The 22,126-nt window shown below is 41.2% G+C and overlaps 1 protein-coding gene across 8 annotated transcripts in view; it reads right to left on the bottom strand.

The window, feature by feature from the left end:
• MCTP1 (multiple C2 and transmembrane domain containing 1) overlaps nt 1-22,126 on the bottom strand; it is a 1,157,412-nt gene that overhangs the window by 917,324 nt on the left and 217,962 nt on the right. The window contains exon 1 of one of the 8 annotated variants that reach the window (XM_073678421.1): nt 5,557-5,706. The exons of 5 other annotated variants lie outside the window; for them this stretch is intronic. In XM_073678421.1, the coding sequence (XP_073534522.1) occupies nt 5,557-5,559 (3 nt within the window). In that variant the 5' untranslated portion in view covers nt 5,560-5,706. Of the gene's footprint in view, nt 1-2,911; nt 3,011-5,090; nt 5,343-5,556; nt 5,707-22,126 lie in introns of those variants that run through there. 2 more of the 8 variants (XM_073678405.1, XM_073678414.1) reach the window with 2 other exon arrangements.

The raw sequence follows: 22,126 nt of genomic DNA, 5'->3' as shown, positions 1-22,126 counted from the left end.
ACTGTTCTATAACAGGCTGCATCTTATTTACAGATTGCCAAAAAAGCAGTTTATAGCATGCTGCTGAGGGCTCAAGAAAACTGGACAGAATTTAGGGTAAGACTCCAGCCAAACTTAATATACTTGGGCTTATTTACTATGCTACATAAGACAACAATCTTGCTTAATTTGTGCCAAAAAAACCCTGAATTTTATGGCTTGCACTACATTTATTACAGTTGTGCTCAAAAGTTTACATACCCCAGCAGAATTTTTTCTTTCTTGCTTTGTTTCAGAGAATATGAATGATAACAAAAAAACTTTTTCTCCACTCATGCTTATTGGTTGGGTGAAGTAATTTATTGTAAAACTACTGTGTTTTCGCTTTTTAAATTTTTATGACAACCAAAAACATCCAAATGACCCTGATCAAAAGATCACACACCCTGGTGATTTGGGCCTGATAACATGCACAGAATTTGACACAAATGGGTTTGAATGGCTACTAAAGGAAACATCCTCATCTGTGACCTGTTTGCTTGTAATCAGTGCGTGTGCATAAAAGCTGAGTGAGTTTCTGGGATCCAGACAGACTCTTGCATCTTTCATCCAGCCACTGATGTTTCTGGATTGTGAGTCATGGGGAAAGCAAATTGAACTTTTTGGCCACAACCATAAATGTTACATTTGGAGAGAGGTCAACAAGGCCTATGATGAAAGGAACACCATTCCTACAGTAAAGCACAGAGGTGGATCGCTGATGTTTTGGGGATGTGTGAGCTACAAAGACACAGGAAACTTGGTAAAAGTTGAAGGAAAGATGAATGCAGCACGTTATCAGCAAATACTGGAGGCAAATTTGCACTCATCAGCCCGGAAGTTGCGCATGGGACGTACTTGGACGTTCCAACATGACAACGATCCAAAACACAAGGCCAAGTTGACCTGTCATTGGCTACAGCACAACAAAATGAAGGTTCTGGAGTGGCCATCTCAGTCTCCTGACCTCAATATCATTGAGCCACTCTGGGGAGATCTCAAGCGTGCAGTTCATGCTAGACAGCCCAGGAATTTACAGGAACTGGAGGCTTTTTTGCCAAGAAAAATGGGCAGCTTTACCATCTAAGAAAATAAAGAACCTCATCCACAACTACCACAAAATATTTCAAGCTGTCATTGATGTTATAGGGGGCAATACACGGCATTAAGAACTGGGGTATGTGAACTTTTGATCAGGGTCATTTGGATGTTTTTGGTTGTCAAAACAGAAAACACAGTAGTTTGACAATAAATGGCTTCACCCAACCAATAACCATGAGTGGAGAAAAAGGTTTTTGTTATCATTCATATTCTCTGAAACAAGGCCAAGAAAGGAAAAATTCTGCCGGCGTATGTAAACTTTTGAGCACAACTGTATGTGTTTTAGACAAATTAAAGATGTATGACAAAAGGAAGTGACCAATCAAAATCAAAAAGTAGATTGGGAAAGGGAGTGCCGTAAATACTGATATGTTGCGAATTGCACCCCCAAAAATAGTCTAAAGATGCACCAAATTCATCAAACAACATGAGACATTTTAATAAATCTGGCATATTTATAGACTGTCTAGTTTAAGTTTGAGTTGTCTAAAAGTTAGAAAGCTTTAGTAAATCCCCTCCACTGTGTAATGCCTGGAGGTTGAAGAGCAGTGTATGTATGTAGCAAAGGGGGAATCGCAGTGTCAAGCTTAACCTCCTCGGGCCATAACACAGTTAACATAAGTAAATAAATATTAGACGCCAAGACGGAAAACTGGCAAGAAGCCCCAGCACAATAGATAGAGCTCAAGTTTATAATACTCTACCGTAAATTCAGATAATCTGCCAAAGAAGAGAAGAATAAGGAGAAGTGTTATCTTAGATCTGTCTCCTACCAGTTTACAGATTTGAACCCATTGTAATTTTTTTGATGCACTTTAATCTATGTGCACCCACTAGATTACCCCCAAACAGCCCAGCTAGAAACCAGCATTGAGTGCAGGAAGAAATAAAACTGTGAATTATTGCTTATCTGCAAATTTTAAGTGGTCTCAGGTTACAATACCTGAGCTTTATAATGCTCTTGCATGGGCCATCATATCCTAAATGGACATTCAAATTGTAAAGCCACCAGCTTTGTCCATCTGTGGCACATGTGATTGGCTGGATGACCCGCCATTCGGCATGGCATTTCACTTTTCAAACACAGCATAACATTGGTATAAAGTGGAACAATCAGCTGTCACTGTGCTGAAAGTGCACACGCTGACTGTCTGCTAGGCCTACATATCTTACAATCATTTTGTTTTGTACTTCATACAAAAGTTTATTATCTTTATAAGGGCATTTTTTTAAGATTAGATATTTTTTACATTTAACAAATTAAGCACAACTCAAATTGTAAGGTTTAATTAAATATTAACTTGCTTTCCCACATTTACTACCATTCATTATTTATGATTCCCACAAGAGTTTACCAATTTAAGTACATGACTTCTTTCAAAACATCCAGTTGCTGCTAGATAAATTCATCCTCCTACTATAACATGCAAATTTATATATACCACCCTGTATATAAACTGCACAATATAATATTTACAAAGTTTGCCAAAAGTCAAATACATATCAGTAGACAAACACAAAAGTGTTATTATAAAATAACTACTAGAAATATACAAATATTACTACACATAAACACAAAATAATAACGATATGTAAACATACACATATCACTACACATACACAAAAGAACAGCTACATGTAAGCATACAAATATTACTATGCATAACCAAAAAGACTAGTTTCATATAAACAAACTAATATTACTACAGATAAACACAAAAGAATAGCTACTGTAGCAAAGCCAGATAGGAAAGGGTGAAATCCCAACTCTGCAGGGTTTGATTAGAGGCACCTGCATAGCTTTTTCCTAGAAGCAGGAAGTAGGTTCACTGGTGTGTCCTGGGCTGGGGCACTGAGCAGTGTGTAGATTCTGCTGGGAGCTGCATAGAGTCTTTTGTTGCAGACTAAACTGAGCTGGGTGAAGTGCCAGGATTGCCACATGGGTGAGAGACTGTGGTCTGTGTCTGGGAGGAGAGGTGAAAAGACCTCTTGGTGCTGATCTCTCTTACAGAACTTGAGAGACAGCTGGACATTTATCTGAATGGATGAGCCCGCATGTGCCTGTGTATGGACTGTTTATTTTGTTCCTTTATGCCTGAGAAAGGCTGTTTGTTTTTCGTTCTGCTGGAAGTTTATGCACTTCAATAAACCTCCTTTTTTTTAGCCAGAAACTATGTGCCTGTGTGAATGCTACTGGCTGCCTAAAAGCGAGAAAATCCCTACACTATGTATAAACATACAAATATTACTACACATTAACACAAAAAGGATAGCTACATATAAGCATACAAATATTACTACACATAAAAGGATAGCTACATATAAACATACAAATATTACTACACACAAACACAAAAGGATAGCTACATGTGAACATATAAATATTACTACACATAAAAGGATAGCTACATATAAACATACAAATATTACTACACACAAACACAAAAGGATAGCTACATGTAAACATGCAAATGTTACTACACATAAACACAAAAGGATAGCTACACGTATACATACAAATATTACTACACAAATCTAAAAGCATAGCAACATGTAAACATACAAATATTACTACACACAAACACAAAAGGATAGCTACATGTAAAAATGCAAATATTACTACACATAAACACAAAATGATAGCTATATGTAAACATGCAAATGTTACTACACATAAATATAAAAGGATAGCTACATGTATACATACAAATATTACTACACATAAATATAAAAGCAGAGCAACATGTAAACATACAAATATTATTACACAAACATAAAAGGATAGCTACATGTAAACATGCAAATATTACTACACATACATATAAAAGCATAGCTACAAGTAAATATGCAAATACTACACAAACATAAAAGGATAGCTAAATGTAAACTTACAAATATTACTACACATAAACACAAAAGAATAGCTACATGTATACATACAAAATGTACTACACATAAACACAAAAGGATAGCTACACGTAAAAATGCAAATATTACTACACAAACACAAAAGGATAGCTACATGTAAACATACAAATAATACTACACAAAAACCAAAAGGATAGCTACATGTAAACATGCAAACATTGCTACACATAAACAAACTACATTGAAACAAAAGTAAAACTATATATACATACATATTGCTAGACAAAATACAAAAGCTCTACTTGTACTGCTACATAAAAGCAAAGAAGCACAATAGCTTATTAACACAGGAAACATTACCATTTTGACAGGCATATTGTACATAGTGTAGGACGTCTTACAGTGCTAGTGGGTGTCTGAGGTGCTTTCCTAACATAGATTTGTGGGATAACAGAGAATGACAATACATGGCATGATGTCAATCACAATGCAGTCCTACACACATTGAGTTTTCTCCTTACAGTGTTAATTAATACTATAATAACTCGATTTCATGACTATTTTACTCTTGAAAGATCCACTAGAAGTTTCAAAAATCATAGTTTTAAGCAACCTGATGACATGGCTCGTTGGCTACAAGAGAATACAAACTTTAATGTCACAGCCATCTTACTGAAATAAATTTTCGGTACCTAACGTTAAGAGAATTAAACTAGAATAGACTATGTACCATAAACTATTAAATAAATTCAATTAAATAGTAAGAGTAGCATTTTTAGCTCAGTGGTGTTTGATATAGACATTAAACTGAGCACATAATCAGACAAAATCTCATCTACTATTACATCATGTGTCTAAGTTAGCTGTCCCACACACAACCGTTATCATTTACCAACATGTGTTACATGTGAATATGTTGTAAGGTTCTCAATGTCTAATATACACTTTCTGCATTCACATTTTAGGATATTATAATAAAATTACATTTTTATTTAATACATATGGAAAAGCAAAATTACCACCTCTATGATAACACAGTAATCACACAAATCATACAAAAACTAGCAGTGAAAGTTGGAATAAAATAAGAGCATAGACTGTACCTGAGCAGACAGCAGTGGCAAGGTGCCTATATTTTTCAGCTTGCAGATGTCTAACATAATGCTGCAATAGTGGATAACACATCTTCAGACTGACATTGCACCTCCAGATTCATGGCTAGCCCATTCTGATCTGGGCACATCCAGCCTGTAGTGATAGCTTCTTCTACAGATATCACTTGCCTCTGCATTCAAATTGCAGGCAGTAATGGAGAGGGATGGGACGTGACAGAGAGGCACTGTTGCTCCACAATATAGGAAGGAAATGATTTACTGGTGTGGTGGCAGGCTTTTATATAAGAAAGCACAGATCTGCGCTCACTAGTACTACATTTTTGTATTCCGTAAGTTTGTCACATTGCGATGAACACAGCATTTCCTTCAGCTCAAGGCATGCAAGCAGTACCATATGTAGAAGCTAAATGTTTTAAAGGGGTCAGAACAAGCACAGATGACTAGCAAGACTTACCATAATATCCTTAACTTTCTAGATCTTGTTGTGTTCAAGTTCACAAGGCAAGTGTGTGAAATGTTAGTCTTGGATATGTGTCCCAGAATGTATCCATCTTATTTCACCTCCTTTCTACTAATGCTGGTTAATCTGAGAGAGGAGGTGTGGGTATATAGGTGGGGCTTAGGCTGTACAATTGCTCTGTCTGCAACAGAGAGCCGGTGAGTTACAGCCAACCATGTCAGAAAAGACACCCACCTTAGCCAGTCTGAGGCCACATACAGTGGGGAAAATAAGTATTTGATCCCTTGCTGTTTTTGTAAGTTTGCCCACTGACAAAGACATGAACAGTCTATAATTTTAAGGATAGGTTAATTTTTACATTGAGAGATAGAATTTCCAAAAAAATCAAGAAAATCGCATTGTATAAATTAGATAAATTTATTTGCATTTTGCAGTGAGAAATAAGTATTTGATCCCCTACAAACCATTATGAGTTCTGGCTCCTACAGACCAGTTAGACGCTCCTAATCAACTCGTTACCTGCATTAAAGACAGCTGTCTTACATAGTCACCTGTATAAAAGACTGCTGTCCACAGACTCAATTAATCAGTCAGACTCTAACCTCTACAACATGGGCAAGACCAAAGAGCTTTCTAAGGATGTCAGGGACAAGATCATAGACCTGCACAAAGCTGGAATGGGCTACAAAACCATAAGTAAGATGCTGGGTAAGAAGGAGACAACTGTCGGTGCGATAGTAAGAAAATGGAAGAAATACAAAATGACTGTCAATCAACATCGATCAAGGTCACCATGCAAAATCTCACCTCATGGGGTATCCTTGATCATGAGGAAGGTGAGAGATCAGCCTAAAACTACACAGGGGGAGCTTGTTAATGATCTCAAGGCACCTGGGACCACAGTCACCAGGAAAACCATTGGTAACACATTACGCCTTAAAGGTTTAAAATCCTGCAGTGCCCACAATGTCCCCCCTGCTCAAGAAGGCACATGTGCAGGCCCATCTGAAGTTTGCCAATGAACACCTGGATGATTCTGTGAGTTATTTGGAGAAGGTCATGTGGTCAGATGAGACAAAAATTGAGCTCTTTGGCATTAACTCAACTTGCCGTGTTTGGAGGAAGAAGAAGGATGAGTATAACCCTAAGAACATGGTTCTAACCGTGAAGCATGGTGGGGGAAACATTATACTTTGGGGGTGCTTTTCTGCAAAGGGGATATGACGACTGCACCGTGCTGAAGGGAAGATGGATGGGGTCATGTATCGCGAGATTTTGGCCAACAACCTCCTTCCCTCAGTAAGAGCATTGAAGAAGGGTTGTGGCTGGGTCTTCCAGCAAGACAATGACCCAAAATATACAGCCAAGGCAACAAAGGAGTGGCTCAAAAAGAAGCACATTAAGGTCATGGAGTGGCCTAGCCAGTCTCCAGACCCTGATCCCATAGAAAACCATAGAAGCTCTGAGTTGCCAAGCGACAGCCTCAAAATCTTAATGATTTAGAGATGATCTGCAAAGAGGAGTGGGCCAAAATTCCTCCTGACATGTGCGCAAACCTCATCATCAACTACAAAAAACGTCTGGCTGCTGTGAAGGGTTTTGCCACCAAGTATTAAGTGTTGTTTGCCAGAGGGATCAAATATTTATTTCTCACTGCAAAATGCAAAAAAAATTATCCAATTTATACAATGTGATTTTCTTGATTGTTTTTGGATATTCTATCTCTCAATGTTAAAATTAACCTACCCTTAAAATTATAGCCTGTTCATGACTTTGTCAGTGGGCAAACTTACAAAAACAGTAAGGGATCAAATACTTATTTCCCCCACTGTATGAAGAACTATATATGTATGAACTCCTATATCTCCTCTTCCAGATGTCCTGCAAAATTAAACCCTTTTCTGCTCAGTCAGATCAGATTTCGGCCACACTGTTTATTTCAACAACTTATACAAAACCGTGCAAAAATAATCTATAAGTGCCTTCTTTTGTTTTCATTTAAAGAGATGCTCCATGTAAATCTGATAAAGTGTGTATATTCTTGAGCAGGGCTTGAGAAGAAGGCGGGGATAATACAAAAAAAATTAAAGAATACCAAAAAGAAAACTATGTGCCATGCACTGCTCTCCCAGACTTTGCACTAGGAATAATACAGTAAGTCATAAATAGTTACTGTCATTTCAACAAACTTTGCATACGTCAATACTGTAGTACAAGTGAATAAAATAAACTTTGTAATATATCTTAATGGAGAAATGTGCTTCTTTCTACATTTATGAGCTACTTCTTCATCTTACCTCTGCCTTCTGAACTCACCATCTATTCTGAAAAAGAGCTAAAACCTGTCTTGGTCAAAACAAGATGGACCAATAGCTCACTGAGGTGTCAGGTTACAGCTGCCTATTAAAATCTATAGAAAGGGGAGGAAGAGGATCAGTAAGACGCACATACAAACACAACCCAGTACTGCAGCTTTCTACTGTTTATATTGTATATTGCCCCAGAACTGGATTCACAGCTACATTGTTCAGTGCTGTAGTGTAATATCCACCATGCTGCTGCTTCTGAACATGTGTTAAGTAGATACAAGAGAACAAGAATCCTCAGGTCTTTTTGAGCTGTGTACAGCAGACATCATAGCAGCTAGTCTTCACTCACTAACTACAAGACATTTGACAATTAGATATAGAGCCAACACAGGAAAAAACTGGTGGAAGTGCATGAAACTATATATATATATAAATAATGGTCATAAATAGTTTTATTCCTCATGTACACACACAAGACAATCACAAAAGATGATAGGTACTATTTAAACGTTTAAAGGGGTGTTCCCATCATACAATTTTATAACATTTATAGCATGCCAAAAATGCTCATGTCCAAGAATGGCTGTTTCCATAACCCCTCTAGAAATAAATGTAGACAGCTATGCATATATATATAGCCATCCCTTCACAACTTCAGCCTATGGGAACGGAAACCTCATTCCCATAGGTAGAATCTGCACCCATCAGATATTTATTGCAAATCCTGTGGATAGGCAATAAATTAATATGATGATAACACCCCTTTAATGAAGCTTTACAGGGAATTTGTCAGCATGTTTTTGCTATGTAATCAGAGGACAGCATGATATAGGGGCTGAGATACTGACTTCAGTGATGTCATGTATTAGGTTGTGTGCTGTTGTTTCAATACAATGAGTGTTTTATTTGCAGGAGATTATCCCTGCTGGACTGGTGCCCGAGTGCATCCTGGTCCAACTCTGCCACCACTGATTAGCAGCTGTCACTATAAAATGTACATAGAAAGCTGCTAATCAGTGGTGTGGGCGAGGGCAGTTTTTGAGCTCTGCTACATCTAAAAACTCTGATTGTATCACAAGTGCTGCACCCAGTAAACTAAGTGATACATCGCTGGAGTCAGGGTCTCTTTCTCTGCATTAAGTAGCTCTTAGATGCTAATTTTTATATATGTACCCTGATGTTTAGTATATCTATTGGCCTTATTTCATAAGGGTTTTTCTATTTCATTAATGTGACGAAACACTTTGGATGTCCTACTTACTTATTCAGCAGACAGAAGTGGCATTAATGTTGAAATGCTCTGTTTAATATTGTATGACTGGTTATGGATTACACATTTGTAAAAGATGCTGGGTTTGATCCAAAACCATCCAGAAATTTAGTGAAGGATTATTTTCCACACCAGGAACCCCATTATTCTTACAAGTGAAATGCAGTATTTAAAGGGATTGCATGTTTTGTAGGGTAGAGCCACAATATTAATAGGGAGTCTTTCATCAGTATGACTCTGCAGTGGGGTTCACTGGTGTTCTGGAGGCTGGAGCGGCCTGGAGAGAAGCGGTGGGCTGAAAGCTGGCAGGAGTGTCAAGTGCATAGTGGTCTTAGGACACCCTGTGGAGCGACAAGTACATTGCCAAGTCATGGAAGTCATCACTGGCAAGACTGCTGGGGCCGTGAGATACTCAAGGTGGGTTCAAGCCCAGGAAAAGCAACAGCTAAGTTGGAGAAGGGGCTGTGAGGAGAGAGCGGTCTGGGATGGACTGCTGAGCAGTGTATAATGGACGGTTGTCTACTCTGAGGTCAGTGGCGTGGCCTGGTTGATTCAATCCTGGGATGTAGTGGACTGAATAGAAGTGGGGGTGGGGGGTTTGGTAAAAGGGTAACCGTCGTTTTATTATCTATTTATTTTTTTCTGAAATCAATAGTACACGTGAGAATAAGAAACTTTTTAATATGTCGTAACATAGAATTCTTCTTCTTTCTCCTGCTGGGCTGATCATTTTCAAAATTCTCGATTCAAACGTAACATGTCTTCAGTGATCAAACGTAACATGTCTTCAGTGAATACAGATGTTCCCATTACTGAGATGAGATGACAGTTGGTGCATATAAAGTTCTATGGAGAACTGTAACTGTTGTTTAAGGAGAACTTGCAGCAGAATGTCTGTGTCTGACTCTAGTTACTCCCTCCATCGAATTTTAAAAGCACCAACTGTCATCTCCTACATCTGTAGCTTGAAATGTCCTCACTTAATACAGATTTTACCAATGAAATAAGAGTAAAAAATCAGTCTAGGAGACAAAAGAAGCGTATTTTTCTGATAAGTCATATTACAAAGTTAAAATGACGGTTACTCTTTATGGGCTCTAGGGCTGGAGAAGTGGAGTATGGAGCAGCCCTCCTCCTGAATAAAAGTATGTGTTTAGTGTTTCATTCATTTTGTGCAAGTTGAAAAGAAATTGTGTGAAGCTATAATGGTCTAAGTGAGTGAGATACAGGCGTGTGGTCCTGGGAAGTTAGCATGGGGATGGTGGCGTTAGACAGTTTGTGTGAAAAAGTCTGTTGAGATTCCAGAGAACATGGTGAGGTTAAAGGGACTCTGTCAGCACAGAATGACTGTTCAGACCAAGTACCGCCACTCGGTGCATCATGGCGTGGCCAAACATTTAACACCTTTACCACCTTGCGATTTTCCATTTCTGCGCTTTCGTTTTTTCCTCCCTTTCTTCCCAGAGCCATAACTTTTTTATTTTCCAGTCTATATGAGGGCTTGTTTTTTTGCGGGACTAGTTGTCATTTTGAATGACACCATTGATTTTACCATATAGCTTACTGGAAAACGGGAAAAGAATTCCAAGTGCAGTGAAATTGCAAATAAAAGTGCAATTCCACAATTGTTTTGGGGGATTTTTATTTATCATGTTCACTAAATGATAAAACTGACCTAGCAATATGATTCCCCAGGTCAGTACAAGTACACCGTTACTAAACATGTATAGGTTCTTTTTTATTTAGGTGAAAAAAAAATCCGAAATTTATAAGAAAAGAAAATTTTGCTTATGTCGCCATTTTCTGAGACCCATAGCATCTCTATTTTTCGTGATGAGGGGCTGAGTAAGGGCTTATTTTTTACTGATACCATTTTTGTTTAGATACAATGTTTTGATTGCTCTTATTGCATTTCATTGCAATGTTGCAGAGGCCATAAAACTGCAAATCTGGCGTTTCGATTTTTTTTCTCGTTACACCATTTACCAATCTGAATAACAGACTTTATATTTTGATAAATAGGACATTTCTGAAAACATTGATACCAAACGTGTGTTTTTTTATTTATTGTTAATAGTTTTATTTTCAATGGGGCAACTGAACTTATGTTTCTTTTTTTTTTTACTGGCTTCAATAGTCCCCTTAGGAAACTTGAAGCTGCGATCATCCTATCGCCTGTGTGCATGTGTTACGTATTTAAGATGTACTGTACAGATGCAAGAATGGAAAACCCATGAGGCTGGTCTTGCATGATATCAATTTAGCAAGAAAATTGAATGCTCTCATGACATGAATTTTATGACTCACTATCAGCAAAAATATCTGGCAGATTAGTGTCTTTGCAACTGGTCTCTTGTATTACCTAGTTCAAGACCAGATTATTTACTCCCATTCCTGACCACGTACATTTTTTTTTCTTAGCACATTTTTAAAGAGGTGTAAAATTTAATCACAAATAATTTTTGCAATATTTTTTTGTGATATGTGGAGCTTAATTTCTATGTTATTTTCATTTTCATTCATTATTTAACAGCTTCACCTCGGTCTTGAGCCATGGCGAAGTGATGGATGAATGATCCATAGGAAAATCTTGTGCAAGCCTAGATAGATGACCAAGGTCTTCTCCACCGTTATCTTGATAGTATCAAGCCATCAGGTTACTGGTCTTCATCTTTGCCTTGTTCCTTCTATTCTTCCGACCAGGATGTCCTTCTCCAGTGATTGCTGTCTTTGTATGATGTGTACAAAGTAGGCAAGTCATAGTTTGGTGATCCTTGATTCGAGTGACAGTCTGGCTTGATTTGTTCCAAAACTGATTTGTTTGTTCTTCTTTCCATCCATGGTATTGATAGCATCCTTCTCCAGCACCAAATTTCGAAGGCGTCAATTCTTCTTTTGTCTTGTTTCTTTATTGTCCAGGTTTCACATCAATATGTTACCACAGAAAAGAACAGACTATGTACGAGCCATGTCTTCATTGTCCGTGAAATGTTCCTTAATTTGAAGACCTTGTCCAGTGACTTCAATGTTGATTTGCCCATAGCTATTCTCCTATTGAGTTCTGGTGTCATCGTTTCATCTTGAGTGATTGAGAAGGCAGTGATGGTAATAAACCATCTGTTTCTTCTCTATGGGGAGTCCAGCTGTGTTCTACAGCTGACTATCCGCTCCCGCAGCGTGTAGCTGCTCTACTATGCAGTGATGTTTTAGAACATCACTGCAAAGTGTAACATGGACTACCCAGAGGTTTAAAGAATATGGGCAGTCTTGAAGTGGTTAAAAATGTGACCAACTAATGTCTGATCATTTAAAAAAATGGTGAGCCAAAGTCATAAGTTAGTGGAAGATCCCACTTAAAATTGCCTAGACCTGCACCCCAAAATCTCATGTCTATAGATATAACGTACAGGGTACTGTATGATCTGCAGAAATATTCACTGCCTTAATGTGATTTTGTTTAATAGGAGAATCTAGCCTTGGAGGAAATTGTATCCGGAAAACAAATTATTCAATTTCTAAGGAGTACTGAGTTGTTTTTTAATATAATGTAACTTTTCCTATTGAACTAAAGCACCTCAGGTCCTGCTTCCACTCATTTTAATTGGATTATATGCAACCTTCAAGCATTAAATCTACAGATAACACCAAATTATATAAGATAATGAACTGAGAGCAGGAATGTGTTCCTCTGCACATTGATTTCAATAAGTAGCTTTTCCACCTTTCACTTTCTAGATGTAGAGAGCCTGGCACCACTAACAGATGTTTCAGGCTGTTCCTAAATATTTGGGTTGTGGACGCGGCAAAATGGGATTTTCTGTAAAACCAAATGATCTCGGTGTATAAGAAGAATTATTTTTTACCTCTTCAGAATTTAAAGCGCTGGGTAAAAAGTATTGCAGACATGATGTCACCTAAAGTGGCGTAAAAAAGCTGACAAATATAGAGCATGCCACATTAGTATAATAATTTGCATTTTTATACATATTTGTACTTCTCTTGCCATTTTCCAATGGAAAGTAAGAGCGGTTTAAAGGATTGCCCAAAATATGTACAATAATATGAGCAAGAAATTGGCATCAATTATATTGCTAATCTGTGAAAATGCAAAACTGGCATAGATTTAGTTTGTGCTGCACAGATAACTAAAGATGCACTAACTTTATTAGTTGGTGTACTCCTAATAAATTTGGCACATTCAATTCCAGTGATCTTCTGCGGTATGCTAATGCTCAGACAAAACTTTTTATTAGTTCAAAGGGGAGAGTGGAGAAAGCCTGTGCTGGCATTGGCTTACCTCCTGAAAAGGATTGGGGGTTAAAATTCGAACTGTCGCATCCTTATCTCCCTCAACATCATTTGTTTGTTCAGAGTCAGGAGGCCCACATGCACTACTGATATCAGTGAGTTTGGACAATTTTGATCTAATATGTATGGGGCCCATAGATTGTAAGCTTGCGAGCACAGCCCTCACTCCTTTTGGTATCTGAGTTATTGTTATTATTAATTTACCCCAGTGTTTATACATAGATGAAGGAATAATTTGGTACAGTATAATCTTAGATGAGCCAAACCATTGTTCAGCCAATAGTCATTTAATGTGCATGGCCATTTTAAAGAAGTACTCTCATTTATATTTTTTTATTAAATATGTGTATATGTGCATGTAATGTAGAGTGATTATATTAATATACTCGCCTACAGCTGCTTTCTCCGGTATCGAGCACTGTTCTACATGCGTCACCACAATTCCAACTAGTCGGCTCACTATATGCTCTATGCATGAGCCAGAAGTCTCTATTACAATGTAAGTCTAAAGGACCTCGTTCTGATGCTTCATAGACTTACATTGTAAAAGCCACTTCTGGGTCACGCAGAGTGCAGTGTGACCCAGAGAGTCTGAAGGGCAGGGACATCACGGAGAAGCAGAGAAGAATGGAGCATGACACCGGAGAGAGCGGCGACAGGTGAGAATATTACTACACTCAGACTTCATGTACAGTACAGACCAAAAGTTTGGACACACCTTCTCATTTAAAGATTTTTCTGTATTTTCATGACTTCATCAAAGCAAAAGGTGGCTACTTTGAAGAACCTAGAATATAAGACATATTTTCAGTTGTTTCACACTTTTTTGTTAAGTATATAATTCCACATGTGTTAATTCATAGTTTTGATGCCTTCAGTGTGAATGTACAATTTTCATAGTCATGAAAATACAGAAAAATCTTTAAATGAGAAGGTGTGTCCAAACTTTTGGTCTGTACTGTATATACATTTAACAAAAATTATATAGATAGGAGTGCTTCTTTAAAGGGAACCTGTCAGGTGTAAGGCAGCGCTCGTCATCATACTGGGGGTAACTCGCTTCGCTGCGTCAATCAATGCACAAATGCAATATCTTTACGTTTTTCACACAGTGTTGCAGTTTATTATGGCACTTCATAAACCGCTGTTCACACACAGTTCATCTTAGTCCGCCACCGGCAGGTTTACACACATAAACAATTCATGAGCCAAGTGGCACACCGGCCCACTTGCTCCAGGGTACAGCTTACGGCAAGGTAATAAAGTAGCAATGTTCATATCACAATGTCCATATAGCACCGGGTATTACCTTTGCCGGGTATAGCTGTCTCAGTCCGTTACTCTGCCACCACTGTGGCTCTGCGGCTTCCCAGGTAGGGGTCTCCAGCCGTCGTTCCCTCAAAGGCCACTGACATCCACACAGGATCCAGGCGCTGCCTTCCAGGACTCTTACTCAAGCCGGCTCTCCCTCAAAGGCCACTGACATCCGCACAGGATCCAGGCTCGACCTTTCAGGTACCAGGCTTCACTTCAAAGCCGCTGCCTTCCAAGGCCACTAGCATCCGCACAGGATCTAGTCTTTGCCTTCAGGCTGCCAGGCTTCACGGTATCACGGTATCCCACACACATGGGGTACAGGCCTCACGCCTCTCACACCGAACACACCTGTCTCAAATTAAGCAGGTTTATATATGCTGTGCACAGACAGCCACATACCGACAGGACCTTGCTGATGTCACAGTCATGTGATCAGTCAGCTGTGTGTATAGGTCCTGTGTGCTGTCCCAGTCATGTATACAGAGCTTTACTGTGCATGCAGGACCTGGGTGATGTCACAGTCATGTGACCAGTCAGACAAAGGGGAAGGTACATGGTCCGGTAAGCACATCCTGGACCATTTACAGTAATGCTAGCAACCTGCTGCATTACATATCCCCCCCCTCTGTTCAAACTTGTGGGGTTGAACACATAATATACACAATAACATTATAACCCCCAGCTCACATATAGACCATGAACTTTACAATTGTGCTACTCAGCCCCTGGAACCTTAGTCAATGACATTAGCCCATTCCTTAGGGACCTACCATTTGTCACTGTCACTGACTTCGTCAGGTCACCTTTCCGGGTCGTAACTTTGTCAGGTCTCCCCCGCTCCCAGCGGTCAGTTGTAACCTTGTCAGGTCTCCCCCGCTCCCAGCGGTCAATCAAAACCCTGTCAGGTCTCCCCCGCTCCCAGCGGTCAGTTGTAACCTTGTCAGGTCTCCCCCGCTCCCAGCGGTCAATACAGCAGTGCGACTCACATGCCCTGGTATCTAAGGTCCGGTTCGACTCCGTACTGTCCTGTCCTCTATTGGGTCGTTTGTACGGACTGCTCAAACCTGAGTTACTGGAGGTCTCACTACCTCTAAACCCACACCCACTACTCTCAGGACATCCTAAAAGGTCCCTAACTTCAGCTGTAGCTGTTCTGTTATTTAGAGGGCCCTTTCTCTGTCGGGTCTCACTATTTCTAGACGGCTTCCATCTTCTGCTGCTCAGATGATGCTGTCTATCTACTCGCAGTCTAGCGAGATTCAATTGTTCTACCTCCTGCAGGTAGGTCACTCGGTACTCAATCAGCATGCGTATATATTCTAGGCTTTCTTCTGTTCCTACAGCAGAGAAGGACACCATGCCGTCTTCGTCTGGTATCCAGTCCTGTTGATCACGTGGACTGCTTACTCTCATCACACCAGACTTTTTGACCATCATCTGCATGGCTCGACCGCTTCTCCCAATGAGCTTTCTCACCAGAACATGAGGCACCCGGATGACCTCTTCACGCATACTGTGAGCTTTCCTCCTAAGCTCCAGTTGTCTAACGGCTTGCTCCGTCTTCAACCGGAGAAACCGCTTCGTGCGAATACATCGGCAGTGCATATCACTTAGGATCGCCACCCTCTTCACTGTGACTTCGGCCGTGGACAGGACCACCAGCTGTTTAGCTTCTGAGGTCAAGTACACCTTACAGGCTCCCACAGCCTTCTTAAACTCTTCATGCACGGACTCACGGGTGCATTCTTCCCTCAAGTCCTCGGGTACATCTACGAGGCACTTGTACCGAGACGTTTCGGTCTCACCAGTGGTTTCCAGACGATCAACCAGCTCAGGTTTCAGGGACAACTGACTTCCAGCTTCTTCACCCTGGACGCTTCCCCTGAGCTGACTCACAGCTACCACTTCACAACTTTTCGTCTTGACCACCTCCACTTCACCTTTATCTTCCAACACCATACTTTTAGCTCTCCTCAGGTCCACCTTCTCAGGGTCTAAGGGAGTAAGTGCAACTTGTTTGCCTTTTCCCTTCTCCAAGGAGACCTCGTTCACCACGTGACACTTTGCTAGGCGACCTTTGAGCTCTAAAACTTCTCCTTCCAGCTCAGTTACTCGCCTCTCAGCGGCCCGTCTCTGAAGCTCTTCCTGCTTCACCTGCTCTTCCAGCAGCAGAGCTCTCTCAGACCTCTCAGTCTCCAATGTGCCTACTTGGCTCTCAATAGCCAGTCTCTCACGCTTCTCTTGCGTCCACTGGGTTTGTAGCAACTCCTTGAGCTCCCTGATATCGGCTCTTACTTCCACCGAATCATCCAAGCTCGCATCACTCGAGGAGGTATCTGTTTCACACCTCCCCTCACCAGCGGCCAACTCCTGGCCCTGGTCTGTGGCTTCTCCGACGGACTCCTCCATCTTTTTCCGCTCAGCTTCCATCTTGCTGACTGTTTCTTTAAGGCACGTCTCCGCCCTCTGGAGAGTATCACAGGACATCTGTAGCTCCTTCACCTGAGCTTCCAGATCTAGGGTCTTTCCCCGGAGACCATCATTCTCCTCACGGGTGTCTTGCAGAGTGGTCTCAACCACTTGGCGCACTTGCTCTGCACCCGCCTTATCCTCCTCTAGTTTTTCCTTCACCTTGAGGAGATCCTCATAATCTCTCTTACTTTGTTGCAGTTCCCTACTGCGTTCACCACACTCCTTCTTGGAGTCACACAGCTCCTGGTTGAGCTGTTTGCGCAGTCACTCTAGGATTTGTTCGCGTCCAGAAACACCATTCTGCCGCGCCTCCTTCTCAAGCTTCAACTGCAAAACCTCTTCCTGGATTTTGCGGCGGTCCTCCTTAATTGCGTAGAACATTTCCTTCCAATGGTTAATTTCCGCGTTGCTTCCCTCCACGTCTCGCTGCCAGTTCCTCATAACCTGGTATATTTTCTGCTGTTCAGACTCCAGGTTCAGCTGGTCTGCGGACACGTCACTCTGACACTGTTGCCTGATAGGCTCCAGTTCTTGGTCATGACTGGCCACCTTCTCTTTCGGGGCTGTCAGATCCTGATCCGTCAGTCTCAGTACCGTACCGGAGGTTGCTACTGGAAACGTCACCTCCTCTTCTACCTCTAAAGGAGGATCCACACTTGAAGCATAGGCACACAGTACTACATTCTCTTTATTTTTATTTTTAGCCAAGTCTACAGGAGCAACCTTTTTGTGGCCCTTGCGCCGTCTACGAGATGGGGACTCTCTCACCTCATCTAGCCCCTCCTGACTGAACTCACTTTTTACTTTCATAGTGTCACAGTCAGCTACGGGGTCTGTGTCACTACCCATGGTGTTGTGGACTAACAGGTCACCTCCCACTTTGACGTCACCCCCTTCTACTGGAGTTACCCCGTTATCAACGGTCACATTGTCATTTTTAGGAGGCACCAACCCACCACCAGTAACAATTTTCAGTTTTCCACACTCCACACTCTTGTGAAAATCCGCCCCTTTTTTAGACTCCGCCCCCTTTTTAACAACCACACCGGCAGGGTAATTTTTACACAAAAAATCAGCAGTAGTCTTAGGACTCAGTTCACAACATCTCTTACCACCTCCCCGGGCACTCTGGGACAACACTGGCGCCCCCGGAGAGTCCATAGAATGGTCCACTGCCGCCATTCCATATGGTGCCCACAGCTCCTGCGGTTCCTGCACCATGTCCAGTAAAAGTTTCCCAAATACCTGCTCCGATCCCAACCGGCCCTTCAACCGCTCAATAGCTCCAGACAGATCTGCTGCTTTGCTCACAGCCATCGCGGTACACTGTTCACACTAGCACTTCATCGCTCTCCCGGAAAAATTTTCGTGGCCCCACCAAGCCACCGCAAAACCGGATTTGAGTGCGATGAGAATCTTCGCAACCCCGCCGAGTTGCCGCAAGATGCTTTATACTTCGTGAGCCCCGCCGAGCCACAGCAAACCAGGTTTGAGTGTGACGCCAATCTTCGCAACCCCGCCGAGTTGCCGCAAGATGCTTTATCCACACTCGTCGTCCTGTGCCGTTGCCCCTAGCAACCGGGGTTGTCGTTGCCACTAGCAACCGGGCTGCCGTTGCCCGCACTCTCGAACCATATGTAAGGCAGCGCTTGTCATCATACTGGGGGTAACTCGCTTCGCTGCGTCAATCAATGCACACGTGCAATATCTTTACGTTTTTCACACAGTGTTGCAGTTTATTATGGCACTTCATAAACCGCTGTTCACACACAGTTTATCTTAGTCCGCCACCGGCAGGTTTACACACATAAACAATTCATGAGCCAAGTGGCACACCGGCCCACTTGCTCCAGGGTACAGCTTACGGCAAGGTAATAAAGTAGCAATGTTCATATCACAATGTCCATATAGCACTGGGTATTACCTTTGCCGGGTATAGCTGTCTCAGTCCGTTACTCTGCCACCACTGTGGCTCTGCGGCTTCCCAGGTAGGGGTCTCCAGCCGTCGTTCCCTCAAAGGCCACTGACATCCACACAGGATCCAGGCGCTGCCTTCCAGGACTCTTACTCAAGCCGGCTCTCCCTCAAAGGCCACTGACATCCGCACAGGATCCAGGCTCGACCTTTCAGGTACCAGGCTTCACTTCAAAGCCGCTGCCTTCCAAGGCCACTAGCATCCGCACAGGATCTAGTCTTTGCCTTCAGGCTGCCAGGCTTCACGGTATCACGGTATCCCACACACATGGGGTACAGGCCTCACGCCTCTCACACCGAACACACCTGTCTCAAATTAAGCAGGTTTATATATGCTGTGCACAGACAGCCACATACCGACAGGACCTTGCTGATGTCACAGTCATGTGATCAGTCAGCTGTGTGTATAGGTCCTGTGTGCTGTCCCAGTCATGTATACAGAGCTTTACTGTGCATGCAGGACCTGGGTGATGTCACAGTCATGTGACCAGTCAGACAAAGGGGAAGGTACATGGTCCGGTAAGCACATCCTGGACCATTTACAGTAATGCTAGCAACCTGCTGCATTACATCAGGTACCCCATGCCATCCAACCCACCAGCATTTGTATAGGTTTTGCTAAATTCCCTGCCTATCCAGCCTTTTATACCCTTAGTCACCTAAACACATAATTTAAAAAAAATATTGAGAAACTACATTTTTCTTATGCAAATAAACCTTCTGACTATTTCATGGGGTGTTAGTTTCCCCAGACTAGTCGTCCTTCTCTGTGGGCATGTTTACATGATTTAGACGAGCTGGCGCCATCGTCAGCCCTCTGCAAATCTCACGTGCGGCTTTCTTCAGCTACGTCACTCCGCCTCTGTAGCCGGGTGTACGCTTCCTGGGGTCAAAGGCGCACTGTGCATGATCGGAAATCCAGAAGATGGCTCACATACACTGAGGAGCCGAAGATCAGCAGGAACAAGAGAAGCTATCTATAAGCATGGCTAAAGAAAGCCACATGTATGCGCAAGACTTGCAGACAGCTGCCGATGACGCAGCCTCTTGCAAATCATGTTATCATGCCCCTGTGGGTGTTAATAACAAGCAGAGAGGGACGACTAGTCTGGGGAAACTAATGCCACATCGACTAGTCAAAAGGTTCATTTGCATAAGAAAAACATAGCTTATAAATACTTTTTTTCCCAACATGTGTTTAGGTGACTAAGGGTATAAAGGGCTGGTTAGGCAGGGAATTTAGTAATTCATATAAAAATGCTGGTGGGTTGGAGGGCATGGGGGACCTGTCAGGTTCCCTTTAAGTTTACACTTTATGAGTATTAGACTTTATTCACATATTATTATTTTTTATCAATATTTGTATTCCAAAACTAGTAGTGTCTCCAACACACGGAACAGGTGTCAGTCTTTTCAATAATTCTTTTTTTCTGTAAGTTCCATTCCTGGTTTTGGCATACAAACACTGACAACGATTTTGGCTTACACAACTGATGTAAAATACTGACCAAATACTGAACGTGCGAATCCTTTGTTTCAGGGATGAAGGGATTCTAATGACTTTTGAAGCTTTTTGTCCAAGCAGAGTAGAAATTACATTTGTCCATTAGATCTCAGCTTTACACAATGCTTTCTATCACACCTGAATAACTTATAAAGCAGAGTAATAGTTAAAAACTCCTAATGGTCTAGTAATACGTTTCTCATGTGCACCTCTCAAAGTCGCTGCCATTATTAAGCTATCATTTTTTTTCAATGCTCCTTTCCAGTGTTATTTCCAATCTCCATCATCATTAATGATACAATTCGTAGACATACCTGTATGTTATCAGTCTTCCATTTTACATATCTTGCACTGCAGGCATTATATAATGTTTCACTGATCTTCTCATAGAGCCGTCCTGAGGGGGCAGCACATGTAAAGGCTTCACAGGGTCTAATGTGACATTTGCTGTGTGGGCTTAGTAGGAACAGCACAATTATTAGTATTTGTGGCATCGTGACTCCTAAATGACTGGGATCACAATATTACATGGAGGTCTGACGAGGTAGCGGTATTGTCAGCAGTGAAAGCTAGGAAAAAAAAACATCCTATACATGGCAGTGAAAGCTCTGCATTACTTAACCCCTTCCCTACCTTGCGATTTTCCATTTTTGCGCTTTCGATTTTTGCTCCCCTTCTTCCCAGGGCCATAACTTTTTATTTTTACGTCAATATGGCCGTGTGAGGGCTTCCTTTTTGCAGGACGAGTTGTACTTTTCAGTGATACCATTGATTTCACCATATACAGTAGCTTGATTCCATAATTGTTTTTTTTTATTTATCACGTTCACTAAATGCTAAAACTGACCTGTCAATATGATTCTCCAGGTCAGTACGAGTACTATGACTATGATGGTGTGTGTGGGGGAAGGTACCTCCCACAGACACCATGAAGTGCCAACTCATAATGCATATAAACAATGAGAACAAAGAGTTTTTTAGACGGCATTAAAAGATTAAATTTTATTGTATCATAATTAAAAAGAGAAAAATAGTTTTACATACAAAAGTGAGAATAAAAATATATGAGGATGGCAGTGGTAGTCACTGACATCAAGGCCAGTAGTTTTGTTTATAGAAAGCTCATGTATAGTATGAAAGTAGATAGAAACAATTGTGACCTAATTGCAAAATCAGGCAAATGGTCAGGTCATTTCACCTTGTATATCTAAATTAATACTTAAAGTAGACATATATGAATACTAGCTGAACCGAACACATAGCCTATATGTTGCAGGGGTAATAATACATGAGCAAAGAGATCTATTAGATCTCTTTGCTCATGTATTATTACCCCTGCAACATACAGTTATATGAAAAAGTTTGGGCACCCCTATTAATCTTAAGCTTAATGTTTTATAAAAATTGGTG

This window comes from Phyllobates terribilis, unplaced genomic scaffold (assembly GCF_046119375.1).
Source record: "Phyllobates terribilis strain yellow unplaced genomic scaffold, ASM4611937v1 Scaffold_1__5_contigs__length_1240528914, whole genome shotgun sequence".
Lineage (NCBI taxonomy): Eukaryota > Metazoa > Chordata > Amphibia > Anura > Dendrobatidae > Phyllobates > Phyllobates terribilis.
Note: the sequence above shows the minus strand (reverse complement) of the source record. Positions and strands in the feature narration are given on the sequence as shown.